Source organism: Castor canadensis, chromosome 4 (assembly GCF_047511655.1).
Source record: "Castor canadensis chromosome 4, mCasCan1.hap1v2, whole genome shotgun sequence".
Lineage (NCBI taxonomy): Eukaryota > Metazoa > Chordata > Mammalia > Rodentia > Castoridae > Castor > Castor canadensis.
In genome coordinates this window covers 38,671,454-38,698,330 of record NC_133389.1, presented here as the reverse complement: position 1 = coordinate 38,698,330, position 26,877 = coordinate 38,671,454, and the positions used below count along the sequence as shown (strand labels likewise).

General features: G+C 42.7%; 1 protein-coding gene across 13 annotated transcripts in view; it reads left to right on the top strand.

The window, feature by feature from the left end:
• Fhod3 (formin homology 2 domain containing 3) overlaps positions 1-26,877 on the top strand; it is a 489,096-nt gene that overhangs the window by 338,352 nt on the left and 123,867 nt on the right. For 12 of the 13 annotated variants that reach the window (XM_074069983.1, XM_020174902.2, XM_074069987.1 and 9 more), the window contains one exon: positions 2,614-2,855. In XM_074069983.1, the coding sequence (XP_073926084.1) occupies positions 2,614-2,855 (242 nt within the window). Of the gene's footprint in view, positions 1-2,613; positions 2,856-25,232; positions 25,332-26,877 lie in introns of all 13 variants that reach the window. The other variant, XM_074069991.1, reaches the window with a different exon arrangement.

The following is a 26,877-nucleotide window of genomic DNA, read 5'->3' as shown; positions in this document are numbered from 1 at the left end:
CCTTATCTTTCCAAATATGTGCTTAATAAGAAGCAGAATCAACACTGTAGGTCAGAGTAAGTTCAAATGGCCTAGAAATTTTTATATCATAAAGAACAGAAAAGTTGACTACAAGTATTCAAAAATGCTGCTGTTGGTTAGATGTGTGATTATCCTCAAATGTTCCCCACACTATGTCACTTGACATTTTACAGTTGAGATGACAATGTGAATAACCAAATGTATAATTTCAATTTTAGTTCTTACAGTAGAGAAAGGGTCTCCTAAGAATTTGCAATAAGGTTTTATAAAGATAGAACTTTAGATGAACTGTTAACCAATTCTTGCCTCAAGCCTTCTAAAATTATAGCTGACTGGTAAATTCTAGTGGAATAAAATAGTCAAAGATCATTAAATTTCTTTTTATATCTGACAGCCCTTTAGAGCACGTGTCTGTCATGTCTATAGAAGAGGTCACATTAAGTCCATCTTATCTGAAGGTGGAGGGTAGGGGAGATGGAGGTGGACTTCCTGGTTAAAGGCTGTGTGTCTCAGGTGTGACAGGGCCCTGTGAACTGCAGTGGTTGTGGCCTGGCCTCAACCACCTTCACCTTGTCAGAGGAACACAGGTGTGAAAACTTTAGACAAAGGTGATTGATTTTGCAGTGGTCAGGTTTTCTGTTGAGAGGCGATGCTTAACTATCTAGTCGTCATGTTGTTTCCCCATTCTTTCACATGGGGAGGATTGCTCACAGTAGGATTGGGCTGGGGGCACCCAGAAGGCCAGAGAACTTACATGTTTGGAGCCATGGAGGCATGTGATTCCACAGTTGCTAACACAGACTGCTGAACTTGGTTGATCCCAGTCCATCTGGACTGAAGGTGGCCTAACTTGCCCTTTCTGTGTCCTATAGGAACTTATGGGCATCCTGGCCACATCACCTTAGCTTAGGTTTGGGTAGGAGGGACAGTCATTTCTTGAGTACCAGCCACAGAGAGGCTCTGCCCTTGATGCTTCTCATGTTATCCTCGTCACAAACCTGCAATCCCAGGTCTGTACTTCTCCCTAGGTAAGCCAGAGAGAGGGCACATTATTTGCTCCAGATCATACCTGCTTTGTTAGTGGCATGCATACAAAAGTCTGGTCAACACCAAAACTAGTATTCTTCTTACTGCCCCAATTTAGAGAATGTATGTGGCCCGAGACTGAGGTAGGGGGCTGGGTACCAGGATGAGCTGGGGGAAAGGACCAGGCATGTGTTCTAACTGAAGGTGAGAAGCCCTGGAGTAGGATCCACAATGGAGAGAGATCAATAACAGGACAAGCAAGACCTCTGCAGATGGCACCAACTAAATGCAGGACTGAAAACGGCAAGGGGAGAAAGGTATGGTGTCTTTTGGCTCAGGTTCCCCAGGAAAGCCAAAGTGGCAAAGTCTGTGTCAATTATTCTCTGTGTAGATTTGCATCACTTTTAAGAGGACCTTTTTTGGAAGGAAAAAAAACCCCTCTATTCTAGAGGTCAAGTCTATTTCTCTTGTATGGTTCTGCTGCTGCATGCACAGACTGTGAAGCAGAGCTATAGGTTCCACTGCCAACCCTATAAGACCAGGGACTGAGGACAGCCTGACAGTGCAGCAGCTGTCAGCCAGCTTTCAGCAGTGTGTACTGCTGAGCCAGATCTGTCTGCAAGATTGGCAGGGGAGACGGGGTCCTGCTGTCCTGGATTTTGTGGCCTTCACCTGTTCTGTGCTCCTCTGAGTACTGTCATTGGCAAAAGCAGCTCAGGAATGATTGGGCATGACCTCCACAAGGCCTCTGGTGGGTCTCTGCCTCCTGGAATTGAGAACAGTCATAGGAGAGCAGGGGAACATGAACACCAAGGAAATGGAGATGCTGGAGCCAAGGGTAAATTGGTGTTATGGTTTGGATATGAGGTGTTTCCCTAAAAGGTCAATGTATTGAAGGCTTGGCACCCCAGATGGGGAATTCAATCATTGAGAGGCAACTGGATCATGAGGGGTCTGACCCCCAAGTGCATTAATCCACACAGATGGATTTATAATTTGAAGGCATTCTTGGAAGATGGTGGAAAGCAGGAGGTGGGACCTGGCTGGGAGAAATAGGTCACCGGAGGCATGCCCATCTCTCTCTGTTGCTCTCTCTCTCTCTGCTTCCTGGCTGTTATGAGGTAAGAGCTTCTCTCTGCCATGCCCTTTCGCCATGTTGCTTCTGCCCTGCTGCAGGCCTAAAAGCAAGAGAGCCAGCTGACCATGGCCTGAAACCATGAGCCAAAATAAATCTTTCCTCCTTTAACTTGACCCTCTCAGGTATTTGGTCACAGTGATGAAAAGTGAACAGAATTAGATTTCAGATAATTAAAATGTTTCTCAGTTTTCTCATGATATTAATTGTCCTTTTTGTGTCCATGTGGTTGGAAGAATGCACAGTGGCAAGACCTTGTGGTTGAAGACTCTGCTTGGCTTCTGGACGTGTGTGGTTGGGATGAACTTGCTAGAGCAGAGGTTCTTAGTGTGGCAAAAGACCACAATTAAATCCACATTACGGCCTGACATGCAAAGCCTAAGAAAGGCTGTCAAGTCTGACCTTGCCCTGGGTGTGCTCTACTTTTTCAGATGGTGCTTAGGCATGAGGATGGTGATGAGACCGCAGAGCCACCCCCCAGCGGGCTCCGGGACCGGAGGAGGGCCAGCATGTGTTCTGGTGGCAGCGGGGGTGAGCCTCAAGGCCTTGACCGCAGAAGGAGCCGTCGACACTCAATACAGAACATCAAGAGTCCACTGTCAGCTCCCACCAGTCCCTGCTCCCAGTCGGTTCCCACCTTCAAGCCCAGCCAAGTGCGAGATCTCTGTGAAAAGTAAGCCTAATCCAGCTGTGGGGAGAGGTGTCAGGGTACCAGTGAAAAGAGGGAGAAAGGCCACAAAATGCAGGTGTCCAGAGCTACTCCCTCTCCATTGATAGTTAGCATCCTCTGGTCTTGCCTCCTGCCTCTTCTCTACCATTAAACCACCACTGCCAGGGAATATTCCAGGTAAGGTAGCCCTTGGTGGCATGCATAGACTTATCTTCCTAACTTCATGAACTCATTTTCCACCACCTGTGTTTTTATATTATTTAATTTTTCAGTAATGTTAAGGCAGGAGAGCTGTTTTATAAATTGGAAGAAGAATCCAAAACACAAAACTAGGGCCTAGAGAAGCACAGTAGGTTACCATAGAAATCGAAGTCTGTAAGACTATTGAGACACTTGTGGCAATACACAAAATTGGTTTTAGTTACATAGAATAAACCTGTGTAGTTTAAAAAGCTCTGTCCCTTTATATCTAAGCAAATGCTAATCCCATCACTTAGTCACTGAGTGGCCATTGTAGGTCAGAACTGTTCAAAAGCTTGAAGACATGGAGGTGGGAAAGGCATGATATTTGTCTTTATGAACCTCATATCTATGTTGCTAGAAAGAGAATGAGAACGGTAAATGGAAAAAACAATAGTGAGGTTAAGCAGTCCTGAGGGAAATACTGATTTAAATAGGAAGTTTGACGAATCTATGGAAGCTTGAGTGGTTCTGAAAAACAGGTGCAGTAAAAGGATAGCCAACCTGCTTTGGGGTCTGGATCCAGTTGTCTGCTTCCGAGTGGATGCTGCAAGTTCACTGGGGTGATGGGCTTTGAGGACCAGGCCATACCTCTCTAGTCCACTGGAGGACTGACCCATTCACTTCCTGCTGTGGCAGGACACAAGTAGTGATCATGTCATTTGGCTGGAGTGTTCCCCTCCTAAATAGAGATATTTTTGGGAGCCAAATTTAGGTTACCTGACGAGTGGTGAAGAAGAAAATAACTCGGCATTAGTTGGATGACCGTAAGAAACTCAGCTATCAAGATGTGTGTCTCTTCTCCATTGCTGAGGGAATCATTCCTTCTATCCAAATCTCCATTACCAAGAGGTGACCTAAGCAGCCAATAGTCATGGTGTCACACACCAGGCTATGCCTTTTGGGTACCTGTTAACCAGGAAGGAGAAGGAGAGCATGGCCAGAGAGGTATGTGACATGCCTGGTACCTGTTGACATGCCCTCTCTAACCCATAGCCCCAGGGACTCCCCATCTACAAATATTTGTCTCTGAGAACATCTACTGTGATCATTTTGTGATCCAAGATCTTGAAGAAACTCAGCCAGTGCTCAAACCAAAAGCACCTGAAGCCCTCCCCTAGCAGTGCTCCAAGCTAAGGGCTCAAGAAATGAACATGGAGAGAGTTGAGGACAGTGTATACAATTATGGAAAACTCTGTGTTTAAAAGCTATCAAAGATGCTGAGGGCAGGGGTGAGATGGGTCTTGTCAACATTATTTGTTTTCTTGCTGTCTGACTAGTGTCATATTTGTTTCTGGTCTGTTTCTTGCTGTTACACTTTTCAATGGTTGTGAGTTCAGGTGACAATGCCTTGTGATAAGTTGACAAGGAAGACAGCAGTGATGAAGACCATCCTCCACTTGACAGTCTCAAAGTTCTGGAGCCTGTGGGAATTGAAGTAAGGTTCCAGAGACACTGCTCTGAATGCTGCTGCTTTCATTCTTTTCAAATAGGATGAATGTTTCATTTTGCTGAAATTATTGCTTTTGTATAAATTTAGTAGGATTCATTGGAGAAAAAATACTTTCCGGCTTATAAAGATAGGAAATACTGTACATAAACTGATGATTGTGGAGTGAATGAGTCTCCACAGAGCCTGTTGGACAGACTTTGCCTATGGTCCCAAAGTGACAGTGCAATTTTGGCCAGGGTGAGAGTAGGATGGAGGGAAAGGATGACAAGAAGCAAAATGGGAAATGGTCCCTGCCTGCAGAGCTAGCTTAGTCACCTATTCAACATCTGTACCTAAAAACAGTACCTTAGAATCAAATAGCCCATTGTGTGTCATCCCCTGCAGACCAGGAAAGACACAGCATGTCTGACCTCTGTTGCTCTTGTTGTAAGAACGTCCTGGCTTTGCTTTCTGCTCCCTTGTAGCAACAGGCCTGCAGATACCACTTGCAAGGAAGTTGAGGCTGGATTTTATCTTTCTTTGACTTGTAATGCCAATACTTTTGAAAAGAAGTGAGATAAATGTGAACAGTTAGAAAGGAAACCATGTTGTTTTAAAACGTGTATGGCCCTCTCCACTCACATGGTCCTTTTAAATCATTTGAATTTCATCCTCACAATGAGCCTCTGTAGGATCCAAGCAGGACATTATCCACCTTGCTGTACACGTGGGGTAGGTGTCTAGCACTGAAAGACAGGACTGGGGGTGGCTGAGCTGTGGATAAGCCTGTCTTGGCCCTTGTCTCTCAATGTTCAAAGTCCAGAAAAATACTTCCCAACCAGCACTCCTAAGCCTATTCATTGAATGTCATTCACACTTCTGACTCCAGAATTTGATTTATATGCATGCAGTTATATTTTTATTCAGGTACATGTAACAAAGAGAATTGAAAAAAAGAACACCTCCAAGTCTCCCTACACACATAAGCCTGCTAGGTTATGTACTATTGTTCTAGAAATGACTAATAAGACTCTGAACTCACATTTGTGTGCTTTGGTTTCTTAGGAAATAGAATTCCACACTAGGCATTGGCCAACTAGGTAAGAATTTATTGGCTACCTGTCACCCAAAACATCTGTGTGCCATAATAAGTTTCATCTTTGCCTCCAAAATTCGCATATTTGATTGGAAGAAAGAAAAAAATGTGCCCTTTTATTTATTACTGAGAAGATTACTGCAGAGCATCTAATTAGCAAAAAAAAAAAGTGTCTGGTTTAAACTGTAATCATATATATTTGATTTTAGAACTAAAAAGTTTTAAAAGTTTATCTTACCCAAAGCAGGAGTCAAGAGGTGGGCTGTACTGCCAGTTTCAGACTCTCTCTTTCCAGAGTGTCCATACACTTTCCTGATCTAAATGTCCCTATCCCAACTGTTTTCTTTTTTAATCCCAGCTCTTCCCCTGTCAACACACAACAGGTCTCCTTCCATTCTGTCCTACAGTCTTTCTAATACAGAACACTGCACAGGACCTAGTTCATGAACTTTAAATTTCATCCTGTTGGGTTCCACATTACATTCCAACTTGTAGAGGTCATTTTGAACTTCATTCAGCCGCTGATGTTATCCATTGTGTCATCCAGTTTTCAGTCATGTGTATATTTTAATGTACATGGAAGAGTGACCTGGCAAGCTTTGGATGATGACAACTGGTTGGGAAGAGGACTGTACAGACTAGTGCCACGTGCTTCAAGGCAGGGGTCAGCAGGCTTTCTCCACCTGTGGCACAAAGTAAATACGTTAAGCTCCGTGGGTCAGTCTCTGTTGTAACTACTCAATTGAATTGTGCCTCGTGGTACAGAAGTAGCCATCAATGACAGGGCCTGAAAGAACATAGCTCTATCCTAGTGACATCTTATTTATGTACACTGAGATTTAAATTTTATCTGTGATGAAGCATTTTCTTGGATTTTTTGAACCATTTAAAATGTAAAAACCATTCTTACTCACAGTCTATTGAAAACATGTTGCAAGTTGCAGTTCTCTAACTCCTACTCTAGGGGACTCTAGGTCTCTGAGGGAGGTTGAGACAAAGGGGACTGGAATTGACAAAGAGGAGTATGTGGTACTTTGTGTAATTGGCAAAGAGAAAACCCACGGTGCCAGATGAGAGGGCTGTAAGGAATAGTGTTGGCTGGGGTTAGAGCAAGGAATACAAAGGAGTATTCTGTAAAGAGAGTGAAACTATAGGGGATCTTGCTGATGGCTGATCAGGAGTTGCCAGGGTACAGTGGAAGACCAAGGAAGTTGGAGAAGGGAATGAAACAAGATGGTTTGGGGGACACACAGAGCCAGATGGGGAGAAAGTGGTTGGTGAGGAGCCCATAGACAGTTGGGCTATTGGAGAGGTTAAAACAAGCTGAGATTAGCCCAGTGGTCCTTTAAGGAAATAATTCTCAACCAAGGTTGATTTTTTTCCACCCAGGGGACACCTGGACACACTTTTGGTGCATTAACTGGAGCATGGGGCCAGGGATACTGGCATCTAGTAGATAGAGTTGAGGGATGCTGTTCTATAATGTCCAGGGTGCCCCTTGCCAAATAATTATCTGATCTAAAATGTCAGTAGTGCTGAATCTGAGAAACCCTGCCTTAGTGGGTGGCAGATAATTGGTTGTAATTTTCTCCTCTTCCTTGGAATGATGTCGTGATAGGAAATGTCTTGGCTATTAGATGGGTAGCTTTCTTAGAGGCTGGAACTCTGTGGACCTACCTTAAATGTTCATGTGTGTGTTCAAATTTGACTTTTATAAGCAAATATAATAAATGAGTTAAAATGCAGGTCTCTAGGAGTATTTCTAGTTTAAAAATACTTCATTGATATTTTATAAACAAATGTCTTGGAGACAGTATTTCTTAGCAAGAAAGGAGATGTGGAATGGCCTACAAAATGTACAAAAGAATCCTTTTTCTGGTTTTTTGCTTTAATGAGAATTTGAGAGTTTTACTCGCAAATTCTCAGGAAATATGTGGAACCTCTTCTTAGGGAACTGAAGGCTTGACCAAATCTCACACTGCTCTCAGTATCCAACCATCAAAGTTCTAATTGGCTTCCCATCGATCTCATTCCGAAAAAAAAGATAGGATGGACTATGACCCTAGCATAAAACAAGTTGCCCTACAGGACCATGATTACAAAAGAGAGGTGCAGTATTCCATAGCTAGGTGTCCCAAACGTGTTGGAGGAACAGAACACAGGCTAACTAACCAGAGAGGTTTGAGTGGGATTGGAGAATCAACACTGAGGGGCAATGAGGACAGCTCTCCTCTTGGCTGCTGATGCTGTCAAATGATAGTCAAGGAGTAAAAAAGTGAAAGACAGGAATTACAAGGTCTTTCCATGTAAGTTGGACTAGAAATAAAGACAAGAAAAAATGCCTACTATATGTTACATAGGGATACTCATTGTAATATATTGCAAAGTGCTAAGACTGTAAACCCATACTTGGCCAGGAGGTGGGCAGTAATCAGGTATGGCCAGACCTGGAATTCGCAGTCAGGAACCCAGTGGTTTGACGTGCAGATGGACTGGATCCTAACAGCAGAGGGATGAAGCCTGGCCTCAGCTGTCCCAGGAGAGACAACCATCACCAGCACTGGATGTTAGAAGGTTTTTCAGAGTTTTTGAAATTCTCAAAGGTGACATGTGGTGACTTGGGGTTTTGCTTTGTGTTTTGTGACTACTCTGAGGTTGTACCTCTTTCCTTGCTTCATTGAGGGAGATGCTATTGGTATTTCCTAAGAATTCCCTGTTTAGACCTTTAGCTCATTTGTCTTCTAGGTGACTTGTCTGTTTTAATTGACAAACAGCTACTCTTTTATTTTCTTGTTTTTACTATGTTAGTTAGCATAAATTAATAGTACAAGGGGATTGCATTATGATAATGCCATGGATGTGTACAGTATACTTTGAACAAGTTCACCCCCTCTATTAGATTCCATTAGCCACCCTCCCCGCTCTTCCCCTTTTTCAAACAGTGTTTGGTGGATTTCATGATACTATCTTCATATATATCTATATATCTTCAGCTATCTATATATCTTTATATAGAAGATATATAGGTGTACAGGTGTCAGTATAACTAATAAAGGTATATGGAGGTGGGATTGATATGTCTATAGATTGATGTAGCCTGTCTAGATATATATGAGGATAGTATTGAAGTACGTTACATTTATCTATATAATATCCTTCAATATATAGATAAATGTAACGTTCTTCAATCCTCTTCAGCCCCCAGTATTCTCCTTTCACCCTCCACCTAGACAGTCCCCATTTTACACTCAAGTCCCATCGTCATTATTACTATTGCCATCATCATTTCAGTTCTAGAGTCCACATGTGAGCAAAAGCATGCAATATTTGGCTTTCTGAGCTTGGTTTACCTCTCTTTTATATTTTGTATGGAAATTTTCAGATACAAAAGTAAATAGAATATAAATTTTTTATACATTTAAATATTAGCTTTTTGACAATTTTATCCCCATCTCTCTGATATCTTTCAAGTAAGTTCGTTATCTCTCTCACTGTGTACATAAATCTATCGTTAGTGTCTGCAGTGTGAGCCTCTTCCCGTGTGACTTGCTTAGGGAGGCTCATCCTCCTTCCTCACTGCAGCCTGTTTGTGCTGTCTTGGAAAATGCCTAGCTCTTCTCTTTTCACTGTGTGGGAGGTAAATAATAGCAGCCATAGGGAGGGGACCTGCACTTATGGAGCAGTCCCTTTGTGCTGGCTATTGTGCTAAGCAGTCTGACGTGTGCCATAAATTCTACAGAGAAGGTAGTAGTATCCTCCACATTTATTTTATTTTATTTAGTTAGTTTTGTGATACTGGGGCTTGAACTCAGGGCCTACGCCTCGAGCCACTCCACCAGCCCTTTTTGGTGAAGGGGTTTTTTGAGATAGGGTCTCGCAAACTATTTGTCTGGACTGGCTTCGAACCATGATCCTCCTGATCTCTGCCTCCTGAGTCACTAGGATTACAGGCATGAGCCACTGGTGCTGGGCTCCTCCACATATTATAGATAAGGAAACAGGCACAGAGAGACGAGGAAGATGCCCTTTATCATGGAGGTAGTAAGTGACACTGCTGGGTTATGACACTTGGTCCAGAGCCTAAACTCACAACCAGACATACCTGGAGCCACTCTCTGACTCCATAGAATGTGTTAAGTAGTGACAGTGTTTTGTCTGTTGTTTGTTATGAGTTAGATTTGCTGAGAAAGCAAAACATCATTCAGAGCAAATGTTTGCATAATCCTCCTGAGCTGCGTCGTCTCTTGATTTTGATCCTGAAATAATCATGTTGATTTGCTTGTTTTTCTCATAAATGGGCACTAAGATGGTTTCAGAGAGGAGTTCTGAAAATGTTCAGAGCAATAACTGCAACACTGGAATTAGTTTTCCTAGTTAGTAACAACTAACCAGCCGTTCCCAAAGGAGATGGAGGAAGGGAGCCATAGAGAACAGAAACAGAAGGCCGCAGTTGAGTAGCACTTATTGCGGCTGAGGAGACTAAGCTGTCTTAGCACTTTCAGGGCTCACAGCTGGTGCACACCAATTAGTGACCCAGCGGGTGGTGGGATGAGGGGAGCCAAGCCTTGGGGCCGAGCCTGTGGGTAGAGCTATGGGGAGATGATTGGAGACAATATGTTTTCTGCTTCTGCAGGAGTGAGGAAGGGGTTTGGCGTCTCTCCACCAGCCACAGGAAGGAGTGGGCAAGGGGGAGCCTAACTATGGAATCCTCTGTGTGGGTGAGCTCATCTCCCCATATTTTGACAGGAAGGAGATGTATTTGCATGCTTGTGAGTTTTAGGGCAGGACTTATCCACAGGGCTTGGTTGCCAGGGTTACAGAATTCATTCGCTGATTACCAGCAGGGTCTGTAGCAGACTAGCAGAAAAGCCCTATCTTTTTTCTTGGAAGCAGTTGGCAATGGGCAATCCATTTATAAGTAAAAAAAAAAAATACTATGAGACAAGCTAGTGTTACACAATGTTAACCTACAAAATCTGCCTTGCAGGTGGTCTGCTTGGTCCTGGCTCCTGAAGTAGGTTTTGGCCACGTGCTATAGGGAGTGGTTGTGATAGTTGAGAGCAGAGGCATGGTCCCCAGGCCTGACCTGAGTCTCCTGTGTAAACTCAACATGAGGAGGCCATGCCAGAGTTAGGCTAGACAGCACAAATGTGCACTTAGCCAGTATTTTTGTTGTTATTAGTCACTCCATGCCCTAGAGCTTTCCCGGATATTGTTCTATTAAAGAAGGCAATTGTTAAATTAATATGGACATGAACTGGGACTTCGTATTTTGTGTACCAGCATCAACACGCTAGAGGATTTCACAACAACTAGATTCACAACCACTGTTACCATGAGCAGCAAGTAGCTACTTGGGAAGGTTTATCTGATGGTAAAGGATTCATTAAAAATGAGATTTCACTGACAGGGGTTGTGACCTCCTGAAGTAGGGATAAGTGGAAGACAGCCAGTGCTTCTGACACATAGCAGCTCTTTCTGATTACTGATTAGCAATGGGTAGGAGGCAAGGAGAGGGAGCTTGGAGCCTGGAGGGCTTGCACCAGGTAGAGGAAGAGGCATTGAGGAGTGAAGAAGTAGTCATTTTGCAAAGCTTCTGATTTCTGGGGCAATTTTTCTGATTTCTTAAAAATCCACTGTACCAGATTATAGATTTCTTAATGGTTCAGACTTGGCTGGATCGAATCTGAGGATCTTTTCTAGGTTCTTAAGAAATTGGCAGCATAGTATCCTTAAAACTGAGCAGAAACACGGGCGAGTTCAAGTGGAAGGGTGAGATGAGGGCTGTGTTTCAATGACGGCTCTCTTGGAGCCCTGGAGGAGAGCAGGCTGCACAGGGGGCAGGGAAGAGATGGGGCAGTGTGCAGGGAGAATGGAAAGTAGGGGAAGATAGTAAATGCAGAGGACATGGTTTATAGGACAATGACAGGAATGCAGGGTGAAGTCTGAACTGATTCCCAGGCGGCACCATCAGCTTTGGGCATGTGAAGTTTGACGTATCTGTGGGTAAGACAAACAGGAATCCCCACAGTCAGTTGGATAGGCTCTTCTGGAATTCACGTACTCATAGGTGATGGGTGAAGCCCAGATCGTTACCCAGGAAAACCAAAGCAAGGGAGCAGAGAAGAGGAAAATACATCCCTGGAAAACAGTGTGATGTTGCCATCTCAGGAAGTGCCAAAACTGACACCACTGCCCACTTTCCAAGCCAGTAGTTCCTTGAGTGCGAGTGTTTCTCAAGCTAGAGAGGGTTCCTCTGATACGAGGTTTTAGGAAGAGATGACCTGTTTACGTGGGAGTGGCAGTAAACACACTTCACAGAGAAGGCTCTAGTTCACTGCTCACTGCTTCCCTGTGACCTGTACAGACCTCACGTTTCCTATTACACACACCTTCCCATCTAGGTTCTGCACATTCACAGCCATGTTGTAAAACTTGGTTTTCCCCCAACAATTCATGCAGATGTGGGCATGTGTAGGCATTCCCTTGGAGAGCAGGCATCTCTTTCCTTAAAGCCCTGTATTTCCCAGTATCCCTGCAGAAGTGAAGCAGGGGCTTTGTAACCAGTACTAAGAGAAGCTGATCGAGTCCGCTCATGGAAAGAGGCATGGGATTGTCTGCTTGATAGAAGTCTGTAGAGGGAGCCGGGAAGAAACTCTGCACTGATGAACATTAAACAAAAAGGGAAATAAGGCCTGAAAGTGTAGACTGAAGGGGCCAAAATTGACAGCAAAAAAGCAGTCTCTACTGGGCACAGGTGGTAGATCGTTTTGTGAGGGAGCCCTTGGGATGGACCCAAAGAAACCTGGCCCTCAGGTCTTGCTGTCTCACTCCATGTGCTCTGCTGATGAGGAGGACATAAACATCATGCTTATACTGAAAAATATTATCTCTAAATGAGGTCATTGCTACCCTTCAGGGACTGATGAGAATTAACGTGGGCTTAGGGTGGTCCAAATACGTCTCCTGGTGCGCTGTAACATCCGCGTCATCCTTTTACCTCCTAGTGTATGTGGGGCCTTGGTGGGATGGGCAGGGGAGAGTGATAGAGCAATGGGTGAGAGTCATAGACTCCATAAGTGTATGACTACAGCTGGAAGAGCCACCAATGCTCAGGAAAGAATCCAAAAGAAGGATGAATGGTGTCTTCTAGCTATTAAATAGAAGAGACCTCCCCCCCCCCGCCCCCGCCATTTATCATAAGAGAGAGAGCACTGCATAGTAATTAGGCTCATGATGCTAATGTTTGACTAGCTGGTTTTAATCCTAGCTTGCTAGCTCTGTGACCCAGGGCAAGGTCCTTACCCTCTCTGTGCTTCAACTTCTCATCTGTGAATGGAGACACGAATAGAGGTTCCTGTGAAGATTAAGAGTCAACCACGTGAACTGCCTTGCAGAAGGGTACTGACATAGAAATTAAGTGAATCGGATAAAGGAGTGACTATTGGTCTCCAAGAGAAAGCCTGTTCTCCTATCCCTCACCCCCAGAGGTCAGTTGGAGATGTAGGCAAGCAAAGAACCAGGGACACCTGACCCGTGCTGGGAAAGTATCCTGCAGAACTTGGAGAAGCCTGGGCACCTTCAGGATGGGTGTCTGGAGCCTGAATGTCTGATCATCTTGAGAGAACTATGTCCCCAAACACAGTAACTCAGCAAGGGATCCAGAGACCATTATATCGCACCTCAGGAGTACTCAGCTATAGAGAAATAACTCATTCCCAAGGTTTTATTCTCCAGTCATTCAGTTTTGCTTTTATAAACATGAGATTAAAAATTGACCAGAGATGAGCCCTTGTGAGGAAGTGGCCAGTCAGGGCCTGCTTGCATGGCAGGGCAGGGCAGGGCTGGTGAGGACAGGAGGTGTCATGGCTGTCACCACAGCCAGGCTTTCTGAAGTGAAACAAATTAAGTGGAACTGAAAAACTATTTTTCTTCTTCTACATTTTTTAAACGTATAACAAGCTTTGCAAATTTGCTTTCCAAGCGCAAAGATAGTTTGGATCACAAAATCAGAACAAAGAAATTATTGGCAACATGGGAGACGGAGATGGGAGCATGCAGTTCGAAGTCAGCTGGGACAAAAAAAAAGTGAGACCCTAGCTCAACAAACAAATCGTGTGTGGTGGTGCCCATCTGTCACCCCAGCTAGGAGGGAGGTGGACGTAGGAGTATCAAGGTTTGAGGCCAGGCTTGAGCCAAAAGCAAGACCTACCTGAAAAATAAACTAAAGCAAAAAGGACCAGGGCACTTAATTCGAACCCCAGTACCACCAAAAAAAAAAATAAAATAAAATAAAGTGCTGGAGACTAACCTTTTTGTTTGTGTTCGTGGATTTGGGTCCACATCCATAATAGCTTGTGTCTGTAAGTAAATGAGAATGCCATCAAATCTCTAGAAAGCGTAACCCCTAATACTGGTTATTTTATTCCAAAGTAGTTTTCCATTATTAGACATCTTCATATCAACATTTTCTGAGCTTCAGAATTTAATTGCTAACAGGAATACCAGCTTCTGGGAATAAAGGAACAAAATCATATTTATCCATTTACTCTTCACCTATTTCCTTGTGCCTACCACATTCTTGTATCTTAGGATATCATGGTGGATGTGACTCTTGGGAAGCTCACAGTTTCATACAGCAGTGTAAGTGAATGTGAGAGCAAGTAGAGATGTGTAGCTTTCAGAGAGGGCTTTTGAAGGAAGCAAATGGCTGTGTGGCAGATGGTAACAGGGATATGGAATGTACCCTTGAGACCTTGCAAAAGTACACAAGGACACGGGCAGGGATCCTTGTTACGACATCACTTCTAATAGCAAAGAGCTGCTATTCTTAATAATAGCTAAATAGTAAATAAAGCTGGTATAGCCAGAGGATATGTGCAACCAGCAGTTATAAGAAATATACAACACAGAAATAGCAGCACACTTGCCAAATCATCTGCTGTATAAAAAGAGTGTACAATCATACATTTCATTTTTAAAATCTACTTTATTCACCAAAATGTATAACAGTGGCTATCTCTGATAAAAGGAGACTTTTATCAGTAAAATATTCCTGTAATTAAACACTAATTAAGAAAATTCATTAGAAAAGAGGAGAGTGGGATGGAACTGGCCCAAGAACCTCCCAGGCATTAGGCTGAATGCTGAAGAATAGGAGGAGAGGAAAGAGCTTTCTAGATGCTGGGCAAGGGGAGAATAGGCCTTGGTGTGCCTGGGGACCTGCTGGTCATCTTGAGAAGACATGCTATGGAGTGAGGAGGAGGACAGAGCCCACATGAGATGAGATAAGATGACGCAGTGAGCAGGTGAGATCTTGCAGGGTCTTGGAAGCCATAGCACAGAGTCCAGTAAAGACTTGGCACGATCGACTAAGCCATGCACATTTGGGGAGATGCTTATCTACTGGGTGGGGATCAGACTGGTGGTGAGGGAGAGGGGAGACGGGGACATGGTGGTAGCGATTGATGGAGACTCATGGGGAAACATAGATAGCTTAAAAGGAGGGTGGTGTTTTCAACCCTGTGGAGGGTCTGAGACAACCCATGCTCAGGTCCTAGCCTAGAATGTAATTTTCAAAAGTAGGACCCGAGCATTCACATTTAAAAATATCTCACAAGGGTGTGAATGACTAGGCTAGAGGTTGCCATTGGCCCTGGAGGTTTGGGGACATACATGGGAGAGTCTGTGGCCCTTATAACTGTGGATTGCTCAGGACCTTCACTGTACCAAACGTGTTTGGGGCACCATGGGGACTGTGATGATCCAGGATACCATGAGTTCCTTGAGTGATGGTCTTTTGTAGGTAATTCTGGCCCTTTGCTGCTCTTTTTTTCCCCTCTTGCTGTTACCTCCTCCGTATATTCCTCCCAGACATCTCCACCAGCAGATGGTCAGAGGGGTAGAAAGCAAATGCCATCCAAACAAGGCCTTGTGGTTACTGATGGTAATTTGAGGGCATGACTTAAGGGGATTGAAGACAGAAAATAAGGCCATTGGGAACAGCCCTGACTGAAATCCAAGATTTGGGGTTTATCTCTAGATACCAATTATCTGTACTTGATTAACATGAACAGACACTTTTCAAATGAAATGCAAATGGCCAATAAATACATTCAAAAAAGTTTGTCTTTAAGCCATCAGGAAATACAAATCAAAAAACTTCATTGGGATTCTGTCTCACCCCCAGCAGAATGGCAGTTGTCAAGAAAACAAAGAATAGCAAATGTTGGCAAGGATTTGGGGGACAAAGGAGCTCTTGTAAGTTATTGGTGGGAATGTAAAGTGCAGCCACTACAGAAATCAGTATGGAGGTTCCTCAAAAAACTTAAATTAGAACTGCCATATGATCCAGCTGTACCACTCCTGGGTGTATTCCCGAAAGAAACAAAGTCAGCATGCACAGATATGCTGGCATACTGCAGGACTATTCACAATAGCCAAGTTTCAGATCAGCCTAGGTGCCCATCGGTGAATGAACGGATAAAGAAAATGTGGTATATGTTCACAATAAAATATTATTTAGCCATAAAGAAGAACAAAATTACATCATTTGCAAGAAAAGGGCTAGAACTGAAGACCATCATGTTAAGTAAAATAAGCCAGGCTCAGAAGGACAAATATCACATGCTTTCTCTCATGTATAGACTCTAGATTTAAAAAGACACGAAAGTCAGAAGGGGGACTATTCGGGAAGAGGAAGAGGACTGTAGGGAAAGGGGGCCAAGAGAGTAATGGAGTATGATCAAAGTACGTTATGTATGTATATGAAAATGTTACAGTGAAATCCGTTATTTTGTACAATTAATTATGCTATTAAAAAAAAACGAAAGGAACAAACCATACTTCCCCCCACCCAATAATTCATTGTGGTGTGTTTGAGTCCAGTGTGTGTGAAAAGGCAATTAGAAATTGCAGGATCAAACTGAGTCACGACTTTGAGATATTGTCACATACTGAGACTCTGAAACACCTCTGGCCTCATGGAGGTTACTCTTGATATCTGCTTCTTAAATACACACATCCTATGTCTTTTATTTCTAACTCAAGACATTCTCAAGTATGCATCTCATCCCATTGCTGAAAAACCCAAGCAATATGGCATAAGAGAAGTGCATTACCGGCTGAGTGTTCCTTATCCAAGTGCTTGAGAATACAAGTATTTTTGACTTTGACTTCTTTCAGGTTTGGAACTTTGCATTTGCGTAAGGAGATATCTTGGAGACGGGACAAGTCTAAACATGAAATTCATTTGTTTTGTATCAGCCTGAAGATAATTTTGTACAGTATTTTCAGTGCACCTGTGTTTTGACTGAGTCCTATCCCATGAGGTCAGGTGTGGAAATTTCTATTTTGGACGTTATGTCAGCATTCAAGAAGCTTCAGATTTTGCAGGCGAGGGCTGCTCAACATATATTTGCATTTAAAAGCAAGTTTGACCAGAAAACATACATTAGGTGAGTAATTACACAATTTCTGGAAGTAGGAGAAAGTGTCAGATTTTTCACTTCACTTCTAACTGACCACCAAAGCTGGAGGATCCCTGTCTGCTGTTACACTTTCTGTTATGGGTGAGAGAAAAGAGAGAGAGCCTCTGGATTGACCAAAGTCTTAGAACAGATTCCAGACAGACCCCTGGGCAGGTCCTCTGGAGGCCACCAGCCTGGTACTGCACTTGGTGTCCCTGCTGTTTCTAGAAGTTCTTGAAGAATTGTAGGTTACCTGATTTCTCCTCTGCCTTCTCAGACCACACTCGCTAAGTTTTTTGTTAACATAAAGCAAAGTATCAACAAAAGAAAGTGGGGGGTGTCTCGGTGGCTATAGCTGTTACTAGATTAATTTGCTTTCCACCTGAACAAATTGCAGACCCTAGCATCATCCTGATGTTTGTATTGTGCAGAGTCAGATTCCTTCTGCAGTAATAATGATCTGGAACCATTAATGTTTGATTCTAACGACAAATAGCAAAACAATGGCTTCTGCATTGAGGTGCTGACCAGTAGTTGGGCTTCTTGGGTATATTTGGGGGTCATGAGCTGTACTTTAATGCTTTTTCAAAACAGTGCTTGTTACAGGGACAGTAAATACTTTGGATTCTCACCATGGAAACATCAGAGCAACAGCTGGGCTCTGTTAGATGTCTTTTTTGTTCACTTGGCTGGCACAAATCTTTTGAGGGAATTTTAATTTTATTTGGCAGATAACAAAACTATTTTTAAATGACATCACTGCTTTGCTTAGTCAGATATTTGTCATATCTGATTAAGATCACTAATTGGAAATTTTCAATCTCATCTCCCGTCCTGGGTAACCTAGAAACAGTCTTAAAGTGAACAGAAAGTGTGAGTCACTGAGAGGCTAAGTTGAAACTACAGTTTAAGTATTTGGTAATGTTGAATGATGCAAGCCCAGCCCAAGGGGACACTTTCCTTGCCATAAATTTAGCAAAATATTTCAATGACATACTTGTTCATCTAATTATGATATAAGAGGTATGTGTTTTACAGAACTAAAGGAGGCATTGAAATGTCTGCAAAATCTCATGTTGGCAGCTCCTCCTTGGCCTTCTGGACTGTGCACTCTCAACACTGTGGAGGTCTTGCCAGGTCTCTTAGGTCCCCTTGGTCAAATACTCCCTGCTGTAATTAGTTCCTTGTCTTCTTTCTCACCTGCCTGCAATAACAACAGTGGGACTCTCTTTTTTCACCACTGAGCCCTAGTGTCTTGCACATAATAAGTGCTCAGGAAAACATTTGTTGGAAAGGAAAATAAAGCCTCTGCCTCATACTTACAGTTCTTTTGCAAAACTTTTATTATTATCTTTGAAAAGTTCCAATTGCACAGAATTGAATTTATCATAATCCTTGACTCATGAAGTCATCATCGGTCTATTTAGGGCTCTCTTCTAGTTTATTTTTATGTTTATTAATGTAAAGAACGTCAGTAAGACTGTGATCTAACTAGAAAACTAGACATTATCCCTAAATTTTATGTATTTACGAGCTTCTCACTCTCCCATCCCTAGTAGCTAACACTATTAAACCTGTGTTTATCATTGTCTTGTGGGTTTTTGTTTCTTTTAGAATTACACATGCATCTGTATAACTAACCAATACTTTATACAATGTTGCCTTTTGAACTTCATTTTTAAAATGAGTTATTCTGTGTGTTTCTTTTCCAACTTATTTCCCTCATGTCCTTATGCCTCTGATGGTCATGGGCTTTGCCATGTGAGCTGTAGTTCATCCATTTTCACAGCTTGGAGTTGAATAAAATCTCACCCTTTTTTCTGTTGGTGGTAGTTGGGTCATTTCTAGCTCTTGATAATTAGCAGCAGTGATTACATTGCTGCTAAGAACATTCTTGGACTCAACCCGGTGCATAAATACTTAAGTATTCCAAGAGAAGGCTCCTTACCCTTGGCACTGTTGACATTTGGCCCTAATAACTCTTTGTCGTGTGTGCTATTCTGTGCACTGTAGGGTGTTTAGTAGCATCCTAGGTTTCTCCCCACTAGAGGCCAGTGACTCCCCTTCAACCCAGTTGTGACAATAAAAATTCATCCACACACACACTGACAAATATCCCTTAAGGAGTTTGGGGACAGAATCACCTAAGTTCAAAACCACTCCCCTAGGCTACAGCATTGTCGCTTTTCAGTCACGATTCAAACATTTAACTTTACAAGACAGGGCCAGTTATTTTGCCAAGGCAGTTATACCTGTTGGTATAAAAGACAGTTCATCTACATTTTCTTTCTTCAGCACACAGTGGTGTCAGACAGTGTTTCCCAGTAGATGCAAAATGGAATCTCATTGTGGTCTTCATTCATTGTCTCCTGGTTTTCAGAGAGAGAGAGAGAGAGAGAGAGAGAGATCTACATACAACTTTATTGACTGTGCTCTTTTGTCCACTTTATAGTTTTAAAAAATTTTTAAGATACACTTTATATATCTTGATAAGAGTTTATGTCTATTAGATGCATTACAAATGCCATCTCCCAGTGTTTTTCTCACACTAATTGTTTTGCTTCTGGAACATGCTTTAGTGTTGCTCTGAGGGTTCGAATTGTTTTTTTGAAACAGCTCAGCAACACTCATTTTCCTTTTTTTTTTTGTTTGTGTTTTGAAGCCTAAGAGATGGGACATTAGCCTCAGACCCAAATTTAGGGAAATGAAATTGGCTTTGATGGAAACTATGCCCTGCAGAATTGGTCAGGCTGTGGGATCTCTGGTTTGCTTTTCCAACATGAAAAGGGTGACTTCAAGTCTCAGATTGTTTGTGGTAAAAAGGAAAATACCTATGGGTTCACAGCAGGTTAGTGCCCGAGAGTAACTCCTTATCAAAACAAGCAAAATCCCCGTGGAGATATTTAAGGCCTGAAGTCAAACACCCAGAATTACTTAGCACAAATATAAACAACTATAAACAGGTTTACTTTAGTAGAAAATCCATCTTGGGCAAAATCAAATTTCCTGAATTGATTCTTTAACCCCAAATATTATTAGCATAAAAAGTTATTCTGTTTGACTGATGTCATCATAGGCTGAAAATAGATGAGATACAAAAGTCCTGTGCCCTGCCAGAGGGTATTTCCTTCTCCATCCCTTTGCAGTATAGAGCAAGGTCTGTGCTTTGCCCTACAGCATCCTGGAAATGGGTCCTTCCAGTGACTCACTGTGCTGCCTGCCCTTGGTCCTGCCCTGTCACTCATCACAGCAAAGCTACATCACACACGTCATGCAAAGATTATTTATTGCAGGATTTGAGGATGTGGAGCCCAAAGAGAAGACAGCTTAGGATATAGGTAAAGGTGTCAGTCTTCAAATACCTGCAGATAGCTAGATGGGAGAGAGAAGGGTCCACTAACAGGCAGAAGTGATAAGGGCAAGTATTTCTGGTTGTCAGTGGTGCGGAACACTTTGCAGAGTTCATGCTTTCTTCTTTAAGGAATCAGAAGTCTGAGTGTTCATTGGTGGAAGAGATTAGAGACTTCCTCAGAGGGCCCGAGGAGGAGGATGATGACAATGATGATCACAGCTAATATCTGATTTGCTTTCTATAAGCCAACCTTTTTCAGAGGGTTTTTGCCTCGTAATGCAGTCCTCTTAGGAGGCAGGTACTTTTCCATGTAGGAATGAAAGTGGAGCTGGAAGGCAAACCCAGGAAGCCCAGATCTGGAGCTTGTCCAGCTCCACCTGAGAGAACAAATGACATCAGGCCATTTTGGAGGATGGGGCTCAATGTTTGGTTTTAAAGAGGGGAATCCTATGGATTGGCAAGATGGAGGGCATTCTGTGTAAGCCAGAAGTAATAGCTTCTGCAAACTCCTGATCAAGCTGAGGGAAGGTGGCCCTAGGGTGGAGTTGTGATGGTTTTGAACTTGGTGCTATGGGAGCAGATGGAAGAGAAAAGGACTGAGGCTGGAAAGGGCTGGGGTGTGAGGACATGCTATACCAAGCTGAGAAGGATGGGATGTGCTTGTTTGGGGCTCCTGACACTTCAGGAGGGATGTCACCCTGGCTGTTTCAGTGGTCTCCTTGTTTCTGATGAAGACACCTCAATTCAGGTTCCTGAGGCAGGTCACCATGAGATTTTGTTAGTGCTTCTCTCTTCCTTTCTGCTACATCTAATCACTCACCAAGTTCAACTTTAATCCTTTCCAGATCCTTCACTAATTCCTCACTACCGAACCTAACTTGTGTGTGTGTGTGTGTGTGTGTTGCTGGGGTTTAAATTCATGACATCCCCCTTGCTAGGCAGATGGTCCACCTTTTGAGCCACACCCCCCAGTCCTTTTTGCTATGGTTATTTTGGAGAGAAGGTCTCTTTTTTTTCCCCCAGGCTGTCCTGGATCACAGTCGTCTCATTTATGCTTCCTACCATCACTGGGATGATAGGTGTGTACCACCACATCCAGCTTTTTCCCATTTGTAATGGGTTTCATGAGCTTTTTTGCATAGACTGGCTTCAAACCAAGATCCTCTCAATCTTAGTTTCCCAAATACCTAGGATTGCAGGCATGAGCCATCAGTGCCTGGCCTGCCTAGCTTTTTATTGAGGCCTACATGACTTTGATTGCAAAATTTGACAAGCACATTTTAAGGAATGGTAATTACAGATGGGAACCAAGCAGTGTATAAAAAAAGCTAATACATTATATTAACACATTTAATTAATACATTATATATTAGTGGGTTTTATTCTTGGTATGCAAGTTTCTGTTACATTTTTAAAAATGCAATCTTTGCAATTTGTTACATTTTCAGCAAAAAGGAGAAAGATTACATGATTATTTCAGTAAAAGCATAAAAAAGTATTTCACTGAATAAAGAATATCTTTAAGACCTTGATATAAGGGGAAGAATTTAAGAGAACACAAAAAGCACTAAAAATTAAAAAGATAAATTATAGTGCATGAAGATTAAGAATTCTGATCACGAGAAGACCTCGTACAGCTAAGGCAAAGGCAGCTCGCAGAGGGAAGAGATTTGTTACACAGATAAATGCCAAAGGATTTTATCTAAATTCTTCAAAAAAACCCAAAAAACTTCAAATAAGAAAAAGGCAGTCTCTTTTTTAAAAATAATGGGCAAAGAACTTGGGTACTTCAACAAAGAGGATATCCAAATCAACGTTAAGGGTATGACAATGTTCCCTGGCTTCATTAGTCATCAGAGAAAACAAACTAAAACCACAATGAAAATCATTGCACAAAGATCACATGGTTAAAATGAAACAAAAATATCAAATCCTGGCAAGAATGTGGAACAACCAGAATGCTCATCTACTACTTTTGGGGAGATGAATTAGATCCTTTTTTAACAACTGAAATTTTCTAATAAGAATGAACTCAAGCATATCTTATGACCCTCAAACACCATCTTTAGATATATTCTGCACAGTAATATTTTCCCATCCTGATCAGAAGACATACATGGCAATGCTCCTAACAGCACTATTCAAAATAACCCAGAAGTAAAAAGTGCCCAATTATTCACAGTTGATAACCAAATTGTGGTATAGACATATGACACAGTACTATATAGCAATGAGGTCTCATGATCTTTTAAATACAGATAACAAGTAGATGAATCCCATAAGTGTGATGTTGTGCAAAAGAAGCTAGGCACAGTCTGATCCACTTTAGATAGATAAGAAAACCAGGCAAGACCAACTATTGCTATTTGATGTGAGATGGGGTACCAATTGGAAGGGAGCAATATGGGGTGCTGGTTAGATGATTGTGTTTAATTTGTAAAAATTCAGTTATTGATGTAATTTTCTCTATGTACTTCATACTTTGGCAAAAAGAAAACAACATAGTTTAAGGGTAGTAGGTCATAAGAGTTACAGATCTTGGGAAAATGATGCCCGAAGTGAGAAAATGATGCATTTGTAAGGACTGAAAGCAAGAAGGTGCTGCCAGATGTGTAGAAAGAAGAGATGCCTACTCTTTATGCAGCTGAATTAAAATTTGGGTGGGAGGGAAAGAACAAGAGATCTCGATGGGTGGGACTGTGGTCAGGGAGGAGGATGGCTGGATGTCAGGCCTCCTAGGTGGAGTAGATCTGTATGATGTAGCCACACAGAGAGGGATGGTGTGAGAAAAGGCAAAGGTCCCGGAAGCTCAGGAAAGTGAAGCACTGAGAAACCCAACAGGGTAGTGTGCCAGTGTCTGTGCAAACAGTGACTTAAGTCAGATAATGTCAGGACTTAGTGGTAAAAGTCAGGCAGTGATCCAGCCATCAAGGACTCCAGTCTGTTCTCATTTAGCTCCAAGAAAAAATCCTAACTTAACTACCTTAAGAAAAAAAGAGGCTGGAGTTGGTGGTCTATACTGTAATCCCAGCTACTTGGGAGGCTGGTACAGGACAATCATAGTTTAATGCCAGCCTAACCAAACAGTTAGCCAGACCCTACCTCAAAAACAAGCTGGGCATGGTGACTCGTGACACCACTTGGAAGGTGGAAGTAGTAGGGTCATGGTCAAGACTGGCTCAGGCAAAAGCATGAGATTCTGTCTGAAAAACAAACAAAAGCAAAAAAGAAATTTGGGTGTGGCTTAAGCAGTAGAGCCCCTGCTAGGCAAGCTCAAGGCCCTGAGTCCAAACCTCAATACCACCAAAAAAATACATATATATATGAATACATATGTCTTCCTTGTTAGCTTTTTCATCAGTGTCACAAATACCCGAGGGAAGCAATTAAAAAGAAAAGATTTGCTTGGCTCATAGTTTCAGAAGTTTCAGTCCACAATGGGCTGTCTTCATCAACAGAGCATCAGGACAAAAGAGATTGGTTGAGCAGACCCACTCACTTCATGGTGCCCAGTGGCCTATTTGCTCCAAATATGCCCCACTTGCCACCCTCCCCCGAACAATGCCATAATATGAATCCATAAAAGGATTAATCCATTGATTAGGTCAGAACCCTCAGATCCAATCACATCTCAACAGCCCACCAGCTAGCAACCCAGTCTCCAACATATGAGCCTTTGGGGGACATCTCAGATTAAAACCATTGCATCTTCCATCAGTGAGAGGCCAGGATGGAGTTTCAGAACTGCTGGATGCAGGTGTTAAAATTGTTTTAGGGACTGCTTTCTTTTTGGGGTGTGGGGTGGGGTGGTACTGAGTTTTGAACTCAGGGCCTAGAGCTTGCTAGACAGGTGCTCAACTACTTGAGCCATGCCTCCAGCACTTTTTTACTTCAGTTATTTTTCAGGTAGGGTCTAGCATTTTTGCCTGGGGCCAGGTTGAGACTGCGATCCTCCTATCCATGGCTCCCACATATCTGGGATCATAGACACTCTCCACCATATCTGGCTTTTTAGTTGAGATGGGGGGTCTCACTAACTTTTTGCTCAGGCTGGCCTCAAACTGCAATCTTCCCAGTCTCTGTCTCTTGAGTAGCTGGAATTATAGATGTGGACCTTCCTCCCTGTTTTTCTCTTTTCCAACTTGGAGTTTCTTAGGCAGGTTTCACATACAGGGAGACTTCTTCCATCAGAAGTTATAGGTAGCTCCACACTCATGCTGTCTTTATAGAAAGTCATCCCTACAGGCACTAAGAGAAGTCTTGGGGGTGGATTTGCTCCCTGAAAACACTCATTGAGAATGAGGGAGTGCCTTGCCAAAACCACATGTCCACCATGGAGGGTAGTCAATTCCAGATTGGCCTTGGTGGTTTCTAACCAAGAGGGATGTGGTGAGCATGTGAGGACTCTGTGGTTGTGCAGGAGCAGTTCTCCAGCAAGAGCATTCACTGGATGACTCTCTGTGGAGTGGAAGCCACATAGAAGGTCTGCCTAAGGCCAGAAGCTGCTCTGATGGGTGCAGTACAGCAAAAAAAAAAAAAAAAAAAAAAAAAAAAGCAGAAGAAGAAGAAGAAAGAAAGAAAAAAAAAAGGTGCCCTCTGGGTTGTGGCATCTCCTCCCCCAAATTAAGTCTCCTTATCTCAGAATCATCTGCTCTCTCTCAACAGATTCAGAGTGCTCCTTTCCATTTCAGCCCACTGGACTTTCTTTTGTGTTTCATCTTCCTGTTTAATGTGCATCTCACTTTTCCATCTTGTCTCTGTCTGCAATTCTCTTTTCCTGGCCTGGTTTCAGGGATGATGATGAGGAGGAGGAGGAACACGAACAGCCAGTCACAGAGCCCAATTCAGAGGAAGAGAGAGAGGACGATGCCCCATGTCAGGGCAAGGACAGGTACTGAGGGCTGGACCCTCCCAGGCACACGTCAAATGCCTGAGGCTCCTTCGTAATGGATGGTCTGCTGCCACCACCTTTTCATAATCTCCAACCCTTCCTCACCAGCTTACACTGGCAAGCTTTCACTGACCTTGTGCATAGAGTCACAGAATGACTGGTTTTAAAGAAATAACTGAGCACATTTTCATTTGAGAACTTCACTTTTGGTTCACATTCTGCCTTCTGAACACACTTCATGGAAAAATCACCCAGTTGGTTTTCTACCCACTGTTCTCTCCCTTGCTGAATGCTTTAGCTCAACCAGATTGACAGCTACTAAAAAGGCTCATGTCTATTAAGAAGGCTTTAGGCCTTTCAGCACTGTAGTAAGAAGTCCACACCTTCCCTTCATCCTACTGATTTGCTAATACAATATTATCTAGAAATGTGTGGGTAACTACTGGATTAATGATCCAAGTATGTCTTTTATCCAAGTGGACAGGAATATTTTTCACTCTGTGTATCATAGAAAAATGTCCTAGTATTGACTTTTATACCCAGAACAACTAACATAGATCTGCAGCCCTTTGGGGAGTTTTCCATCAGCTGCTCACTTCAGGAAAGTGCATTCTTTCTATCTTCGGGCACTGCTAACAGACATGGGTGTCTATTAAAAATTTTTGCAGATATTTTTCCAAACTGATTTCTTTATAAAAAATTTAAATCTACATGGGTAATTTCCTTTCTGATATCCAAAAATAATTTTAAACTTGAATGGTTTCTTTCACTTAATTGATCGACATTGCAAGTGGATGTGTTTATTGTTAGTGTTTTATTTTTGTTTCTTTACAAATAAGCAAAATCAAAAGAATTTTGGATAAATTAAAGTCTTTCTCTTGCCAAGTTCAAAGTAAACATGATACTTTTACTGATGCCTCATCTGCCAGGCTACGAAAGTCCTCCTTTGATACTCTGAATTTCTCCCCGTTTCCAAGGGTGATAGCATCCTCTGTGAAATGACAAGCTGATTATTGCCTCCCCCACCCCTCATACCTTTCAAATGTCTGCAAAGAAGATAGCAGGTGTGGAGAGAGGAAAGGAATGAGTGGATGATGGAGTGTGGAGAGCGGAGTAGGAGAAGCTCATGAGGACATAAGGCTTTTCCTAAGTTGTTTATGCTCAGAGAAGCAGGAACGCAGGTTCCTCTTGTTACAATGTCCTGCCTCTCCCCCAGAACAGCTGCTCTACCTCCTTGTTTGCCACTGGGTTTAAAAGACTCACTGAAGGAGGACACAAGGCTTTTGATGATGGGGAGCTTTTTGATGAAGGGAGGCTTTTTGATGAGGGGTTTTTTGACTAAACAGAAATTGCTGGAGGGAGAATGCTGAAGGGGGAAAATGAATTGCTGAAGGGAGGATTGCGGAAGGGAAAAGAATTGCTGAAGGAGAATTGCTAAAGCTGAAGAGAGAACATGAGACAGTGTGAGTCTGCACCGAGAGCTTTATACACAGGCTTTAGAAAAGCTAAGCTGAAGAAAAGCTAAAGAGAACATGGGGTAGTGCAA